This window comes from Delphinapterus leucas, chromosome 14 (genome assembly GCF_059928025.1).
Source record: "Delphinapterus leucas isolate spDelLeu-1000000601 "Yukka" chromosome 14, BTC_Dleu_Yukka2, whole genome shotgun sequence".
Classification (NCBI taxonomy): domain Eukaryota; kingdom Metazoa; phylum Chordata; class Mammalia; order Artiodactyla; family Monodontidae; genus Delphinapterus; species Delphinapterus leucas.
Window position 1 is genome coordinate 85411376 of NC_143142.1, and position 8625 is coordinate 85420000.

At 35.5% G+C, this 8625-nt stretch overlaps 1 protein-coding gene across 4 annotated transcripts in view; it reads left to right on the forward strand.

The window, feature by feature from the left end:
• Positions 1–8625, forward strand: part of ZNF407 (zinc finger protein 407) — a 422449-nt gene that overhangs the window by 34666 nt on the left and 379158 nt on the right. For all 4 annotated transcript variants that reach the window (XR_016387665.1, XM_089895325.1, XM_022560021.3 and 1 more), the window contains exon 3: positions 168–282. Coding sequence is in view for 3 of the 4 variants with exons in the window: in XM_089895325.1 (XP_089751451.1) it covers positions 168–282 (115 nt within the window). In the remaining variant the exon portion in view is untranslated. The remainder of the gene's footprint in view (positions 1–167; positions 283–8625) is intronic.

An 8625-nucleotide genomic window follows, 5' to 3' on the forward strand; every position in this document is an offset into this window, starting at 1 on the left:
GTGGAATGTGTGTCTGTTCAAGTTAGAAAGGAATGCAGGTATTCCATTTGGGGGACAGAAATTTGTAATTAGATTATAAGTATGATTTAAGATCTGGGCCTCTTTTAAAACTTTATCAGTAATGTATTATTCAAATTCAAATCATACTTTATGTTAAATTTATTTAGGATCAAAACCATTCAAGTGCAAGATATGCCATTTTGCAACAGCTCAGCTTGGCGATGCCAGAAACCATGTCAAAAGGCACCTTGGGATGAGGGAATACAAGTGTCATGTCTGTGGGTGAGTAAATTGAAACCGTCTCTACCGTGGTGAACCAGGAAGCATGTGCAGGATATCCATTGTTTCAGAATTCAAAACTGATAGGAGTAAGAGTGGCTAAAATTATGCATGCGTATCCTTCTTTCCATTGTTATGGTAAATTCCTTAAACACAGTTATGACATTCTTCTCCCACTTCTAATCCTGTACTGAAGATGAGCAATTTTATGGGCTACAAGGTCAATTTGAACCTGTAATCTGTAAATTGACTAAATTATAGGATGTTCATTCATATTGCCAGAGAGAAGTGTAAATTCCATTTAAAGACATAAAAAAATACATAATATAGCTTCAGGACTGTATATGTATGTTTTTTTTTCTTTTGCTATACCGCTTTAATTTTAATCACATTAATAGTTCTTTGGATACATTGGACACATTCTATAAGGAAAAAAGCAGAAAAAGATTTAATTTCAGAGAACTGATTATTGCAGGGATGACGCTTAAAAAACCAGTGTATAATGTAGGTTTTTGTGTAACGTTATTTCAAAACTTGTTTTTTTCCTGTTTTAGTTAATGGCTCTTTCCTCTAAAGAATCATTCACAATGTTTAATTGTCACTCAAATGTGTTGCATTTAATAGGAAGCAATGAGACGCCTTAATGCAACACTAATTAATTTAGCAGAAATGTTTGAAAGGTTTTAAAATGCCATGACATCTATGGTATATCATAGGACATTCAGAGCTGGATTTTAATACCTTACTTCTGATTAAAAGTATATTTTAATGCTGTTATGCTAGAGAAATTAACTAATAAGTGCATCGTATAAAAACACTATGTGAAACCTGAGGAACCTGCAGTTCTTATGGTTAATTCACAAAACACTTCGGATTCAATTAAATTATGCAATGCGTACATGTTATATATATATAACTCTCCCGTTGCGGAGCACAGGCTCCGGACGCGCAGGCTCAGCGGCCATGGCTCACGGGCCCAGCTGCTCCGCGACATGCGGGATCCTCCCGGACCGGGGCATGAACCCGCTTCCCCCGCACCGGCAGGCGGACTCTCAACCACTGCACGACCAGGGAAGCCGCGTACATGTTATATTAAGTTTATTTTTTCAGTGGAAGATTCTTCTGGTTAGCACTACTGTGTAAATATCTTTTAAGTCAAAAACAGTTTCTGTTTTTTAATGGACTGTACATTTCATCCCAGGATGCAGTTGCATTTTTTGACCCTTAAGATAGTTTTACAAATAACTTTGCAAGCAGTTTTATTAACCATGGCCTGTGATTTATTCATTGGCAGAATTGATGGTTCAGTGACTTGGAGCTAAAGTAAGTGAAGATGAACCTTTGCCCTGAAGCCCCCTGAACATCAGTGGGAGAATGAGTTTTGTTGCTACTGATTTTAGCTGCAAGGGTCGAGTGCCACATGGTTCATTTAATTGCTCCAGGTCTCGGAATTTTAAAAGATACCTCATTTATTGTTTTTACCATGTGAGTTACAGGATAGAGGAAGGCCCTGACTCCAATGAAAATTTGTGCTATGACAATAAGCAGTTTCTTCTTTGTGTCTGCAAAATAAGTAAATAATTTTTGCATACTATGTTATTAGAAACCTAATTCCATTCATTTTTTATTAGCGTTACCAAAACCTGGAAAGAGAAGAAGAAACTTTCAGAGAGCAGTTTCTGACATATGTAGCGTCAAAAACAATGTCTGATTGATTGGCTTTGGTTGTGTGATTTGAGCAGTGCACACTTGCTTAGCTCATTGCTTAGCATGTACGACTGGCATGTTGCACTAATGGTTTATATAGTGATTCCCAAGTAAAGAATTATAAGTACATATAGCTATGTTGAGTTTTATACGGCTGTCAGAGAGGTCTACGTGTGTGTGTGTATACATAGAAAAAGCAATCTAGATTCTCAAATTGTATCACTTAAAATTACAATAGTCGTTGAATTTTATTTGAACAAGAAATAATAGTTCTCTTAATTTTTTTATGTGAAATTTGATTTAAAAGTCACATAACAGCTACTTGTACAGGGTAGATACTTTTACAGTGAAGCTAAAAGTTCTGAAGAATTTCAGTAAACTGCAGAATGCCTATCGACCTATGTAGTTGACACAGAACAATAATGAGTTAAATACCCTTTAATGCTAAAGAAAAAGTATCATAAGTTGTTCTGTATTCCATGTGTTTCAAAGGCATAGAGCAGAATGTAGGTTAGAAATTAAAGTAAAAAACGTTAAAAAAAAAAAGAGAGAGAATTGGCTATCAGATTAGTGGCAGTAGAGAGCACTGGTACATTAACATCACTGACAATGTCAATTCATTATCATTGATGGCTAAATAATCTTAGAAATGCTCAGTGGACCTATTAGTTCCTGAACATAAGCAGCTCATGCTGCATTTCTTCATTAGCTTTAATTGCTATAAATTTTACCTTTTAAAAAATCATGCTTTAAAAGGTGAAGTGATCTTTCAGGAACATTAACTCTATAATTTTGTCCCAAACAGAAGGTCTTGCACTATGTTTTCTTTTCTTCAGTAGTTAGTATCTTAGTGTCTGTTTTAGAATTTTACTAATAACCCCTTCACTGTTTGAGTTGTAAGAAATAAACGGTTTTTCAAACAGTTCTGTTAGAGTAATAATATATGAAAACAGTGGGGCAGGCACATTTTTGAAGTGAAATTATTACTCACAGTGTTGTACTATTTTTCCTTAGTTACCTCTTGAAAAAATCTTATATTCTATGGTGAAATTGATGAAAACAACAAACAGTACATTTTGTTGAAAAGACCTCAGTATTAATGTTTCAGTTTATTTGTAATTGTATGACTTCTTTTTCCTATAAGATTTTAGATGCTCATCAAATATGTATCATATATTATTTACTAAGGCTTAATTTAAGGGTTGTGCATTAGCTACTCCTTTAATAAAAACTGCCTTTTAAACTTTTATTTCAGTTGTTTGAACCTACACTGATCTTCTTTGAATTTTTAAGCTCAATTTCAAGATCTCTCTGTCCCCCTCATCGGCAAATCTTAGCCACAGTATATCATGGATTTGAGTTATTTGACCAAAGAGGCTGAATGTATTGTATTCGATGTCTAATTCCTAATGCTAGCTGGGATTCAGAATTCAAGATTTAAGTTTTGTTTACCCATGGTTTACATGCTTATGTCAGGGTATAGGTTTCAGAAATGTATTGCTCTGCACTCCCTGTTTTAAGAACATGTTATAGATAACTTCATTTAAAAGCCTTTCATTTTACTTTCACTTTTAGGAGGAGCACTTTTTGAATTACAGTTTCTTAATGTTTTTCTTACTTCTGAGCATGACCTCAAGAGGAATTTTATAGAATATAGGTGAATTTATATTTAGCACTTGTTGGATAGTTAACATGAAAATGTGCTATGGGTCGGACATAGGGCTTAGTGGGGGAGAAAATAAAAAATAATAGAAAGCACCTTATATAGAAGTTAATAATTTTGTTGGGAACATATGTTTAAAAATAGGTAAACACATTTTTACTAAGTCCGTGATCTTTACCTTTGCTATTTTTCAGTAGTCAAGACCTTAAAAATCTCAATGGCTTAAGAACATCATTGTGGAAACCGTGTTTTGTTAAATTCATTTACATTTATTTTAATAATCTCTTCCTCCGTGTGTGTACACACATACACACACACATTAGTGTATATATAATACTCTCAGTAATAAATAGTATTTAAGCAGTGCTGTGTTTTAGTGTACAGCTTAATTAGCAGTCGTTTCATTTGTTGATCTCAGTTTCATGAGATTGTTTATCTCATGTTTATTACCCCATTGTACAGATGGTAAACCTGAGAGTAAAAGTATTTTTCGTGATGGAGTTAAATTATGGGCTAGTAATGGTAGACCACTGTTTCCTTCCTTTTAACTGTACCTTTTCTTTATTTCTTTGCTTTTGTAATATCTGTTGTTTTAGTTACTGATTTTAATTTGTACTTATTTTTTTTCTCTCTAGGTTGTTTTCTCTAGCATGTGATAGCTGTAACTTCCAGCCCCCAGCCACTTTTGTTTTCTGCTTTTGCTCAGACTTACATTATTCTAAAAAATTGCTTGCACTGTATTTTATTTTAATATTCTGGTATTCAGTCTCTTTCTCTCTCTCTCTCTTTTTGGTCTCTCTCTGTTTCACTTTTCTCATATTAAAGTGTTGTTTTAAATAATTTTATTATTTTTCCTCATTGTTCTTTATGTGTTGATAATTTATTGCACTTGAGTTGTTACAGATTGAACATGTTAGTATCATAGAAATAAGTGCCTAAAAAAGTGAAGATTTTATTGTCTTTCCATTAGGGTGAGAGGGGTAAAATTGATCTTCTTGGGTTATGGTTTTTGTTTTTCATTACTAGTTACTACAAAAAAAGACTAAGTAGAAAATTAGTAAGTAGCCTGTGATTTCAGTAAACCCAGGAAATGATACCTAACTTTTGTATGCCATTATTCACAAAAACCCCAGTATGCATGATTTAGGGGTTATGTTATTTTCTGACTGCTTTCCCTGTGTCTAATCTTGAATCTTGTATATAAACAGTTGAGTAGTACTTAGCTAATCCGGAGAGAATAGGGCATTTACTAAATCTGTCACCTCTGGGTTCATGAAAAGATTCTAGACATTTTCTATTGTGTATTAATGTGCTTATGAACTGTTTATTCTTAGTTGGTTTAAGAAACCTTAAATAGAAAGTTACTAATGCAGCAAAACTCTTTTTTTGTGTGTGTGTGGCATTACCTAGTTTTTGTGCATTAGAAGGGATCTCTATGTAGATGATTATAATGTCACTTTCTGACCTTTGCAGCTTGAATAATTGTAAATCATTGCTTCATAACGTGTCAGAGAATGTCTGTACTAGGCAATTAAATGGCAGAATATAATAGACCAAATTATTGCCTGTCATGTTTTCAACAACACAGTTAGTATTTGAGTTACACTTAATCATTACGTGCATTAGCAACTTCATTGGAATCCAGCTTCAGGCTGAGCATGAAATACATTACATTATTTAAACCTCTAATGGTACAAGTCATTTATTTGTGTTGAAGTGTACAACATGCAGAGTTTCATAAAGCAAGGAACACTTGAGAGCTTAATTTATCCAAATCAAAGTCTAAATGCAGATAAACACAAGTGGCAAAAATTAGTAATTTTTATAGGCTGGAAATATTTAAAAATACATGGTTGTGTGTAATTTTAGGCAGCAGGAATAAATTAAAATCACTATTTTTAGTCTGCTCTGAGAATTAAAGCTGTGTGTACCTAAATCATTAAGAGCACCATGGGATTGCATTTTTAGCTGAACAATTAATTACAGCCATCATATCTACAGATGTATCCAAATAAAATAAGTTTTTGGTTCGGCTGGTTGTTTTGGTTAAAGAGACATAGAAAAAAAGATATAGATAGAAAAAGTTTGTTTTATATCATGTCATAAATTATGCATGTAACAATATAAAGGGCAGCATCTCTAAATTTTATAAAAAACATCAAAACTAACATTAAAATACTCTTGTTATAAAGGATGTGTTACATATTTTATCTCTATAATATTTTAATGCTTTTTGTTTAATGGTATATTTTTGTCTTTAGTTTGAAAATTTAAAAATCCCACACAATGCTGACTGTCTCTCTTTCTGTCAGTGAGGAATACCAAATGTACATTGTTAGTTTATTCCTCTGATGTTGAAGTCCTTGAAATACCATTTAAATACTGAATGGATGTTATTTTATATTTTTTATAAACAAATCACTTTTTATTTTGAAAATCTAGGAGATATCTTGGTTATTATATTAAAATAAAATACACTTTTTCTCAGATACGATTGTAGGATATTTTTTAGTGAACTGCTTTGTAAATCCAGGAGAGAGTCGGGGGTGTGGTTAGGATAACAGGGAAGAAACAGAAGAAACTGTTTTCCGCCTCTCCTCACAGGGAGAGGAGGGCATCTTCGTCACCACCATATCCTGTGCTCCTTTTTTGTGATAGTGTTTTCTTGAATTTTTGCCTTGGAAGAGTAGGGTCATAGATTTATTCCAAGGCAGTAAGTGTGATCAGCTCATAAGAAAATAGAAATAAAATACACATTGTCATTTGTTGGTGTTGTAGTTGAAAACACTGGCCTCTGTCTCTAAGGTCTTTTCCAGTGAAAAGGTCTTATCTCAGTGACTTAAGTAATTTTTGCTTTATTTTTATTTTAAAATGTTCCATGGTGACTTTAAAATGTTATTGTGGAATCACAGGATTCTTTAGCCCTCCTGGTCCCAGGAGTGAAATACAGAAGGGCAGCTACTCCTCTGGTTTCCTTTGCCTGTCCTGTGATTTTTTTTTTTATTTTTATTGTTAACCTGTTTTCTCCCTCCCTCTTCCTGTTCCTGTGTTTCTGAAAGTCCTTTACTTTCTACAGGGTTTTGCTCTTTGATTTGTCTGAGACTGAATAAGAGGAGGTGTTGGAAATGTAGATACGAGGGAAGTACAACCATTGATTCAGGTATTCATTCATTTCCCATTGGGCAGATTCTTGACAGTTTCCTCTTCAAGTAGGCCCAGGTGGTGCAAGGGCCCTGCGGTCACGTGCTCCAAGTAGGAGAGACAGACTCAGACTACAGGGGAAAGAGCGGGGGATGGTGGTCCACAGAGGAAGGGTGCCCAGCTCTGCTTGGGAGCAGCAGGAAAGGCTTCATTCAGAGGATGGGTTTGCGTTGGTTCTTGAAGGATGAGGAGGTATTTATACACAAGGCAAAAAAGGACACTTTTTTATTAGAGGGAACAAAAGAGCAAAAGTAGTGAAGTATGGAATAGCATGGCATATTAAGAACACTGCAAGAAATTCCTGGAGTTTAAGTGCTTAGAAGGGGTGAAGCGGGGGATTTTTTTAATATTAAATATTTATGGAGCATCAGTATGTGCTGTTAGTCTTTAGGGTTAAAAGATCAAAATGATATCTGCTGCAAATGGATGGAGAAAGCTCAGGTAAAGAAATGCCCAAGTCTTTTCTGAATCTTGTTGCCGATTCAAAAAATATTTCATCAGCTAGGTAGCGTGATGTGAAGGTGAGTGGGGGTTAGGCAGGCAGCCAGGGGCAGCCCATTCCAGGCAGGGCTTTGGGGAGGTTCAGCCAGGAGCATGGCGAGTTCAGGAGCCACAGGGACTTCAGCTGTCCCTGAGGTGGGACTGTAAAGGAAGGGGCAGGTGGCAGGGCCAGATCACAAAACCGTGCCGTGCTACGGTGCTGAATGCTGGCCTTTCCCTCTGCTTTCCGTCACTTCCTTTATTTTTTTTACACATTTATTGGAGTATAATTGCTTTACAATGGTGTGTTAGTTTCTGCTTTAATAACAAAGTGCATCAGTTATACATATACATATGTTCCCATATCTCTTTCCTCTTGTGTCTCCCTCCCTCCCACCCTCCCTATCCCACCCCTCTAGGTGGTCACAAAGCACCGAGCTGATCTCCCTGTGCTGTGCGGCTGCTTCCCACTAGCTATGTGTTTTACGTTTGGTAGTGTATATATGTCCCTGCCACTCTCTCACTTTGTCACAGCTTACCCTTCCCCCGACTTTCTTCCTAGTTTTCTAGACTGTGAATAAGCAGTGAAGGGAGGAAATAGAGAGCCTGGCAGGAAGTGAATTACTACTTCAGAATGAAGGGGCATGGGGATTGGCCGTGGGGAATTATTTTTAAGAGAATTTCATTGTTCACAATTTTAATTAGGAATGCTGTTGATTGTGGATAACTGTAATGGATACAGGTTAATACCGGTTCCATATAACCTAATGTAGCATAGTTCCAAATGATAATTACAAGGACACACAGTTACGTGGCCATACCGCAGATGTCTACGTGCAACCGATACATTGAAAACGGACGTTAGAGTTGTTTCCATACACAGTTCATCTGGCAGGGCAATGTAAATTGGGACAGGAAACCATCAATTAAAGAAATATATATATATATATATATATATATATATATATATATACACACTGTTTCGTAATGGGTATTATTCTCCTACTTCTTAGTCCTTGGGTATGTAAATGGTTTCTGTTTCTATGGGTTCTGTCTCCATACCCATTGTTCACTTTCACTCATCCCTGGAGCTCCTTTATTCCCCTCGCTGCCACTTGCTTTAGCATTTTACCAAGAATGAGTATAAGGTCTTTGTTATCTACATATTTAGAGTGCCAAGTAAGAACAGTTCCAAACACTGTTTAATGCTACTCTGTAGGTATATGAATTTTTAGAAAATTATTTTGGGTTTGCTGTTCCCTTTCAATTTTAAAAAGTACTGTTTAGTGCTGAGG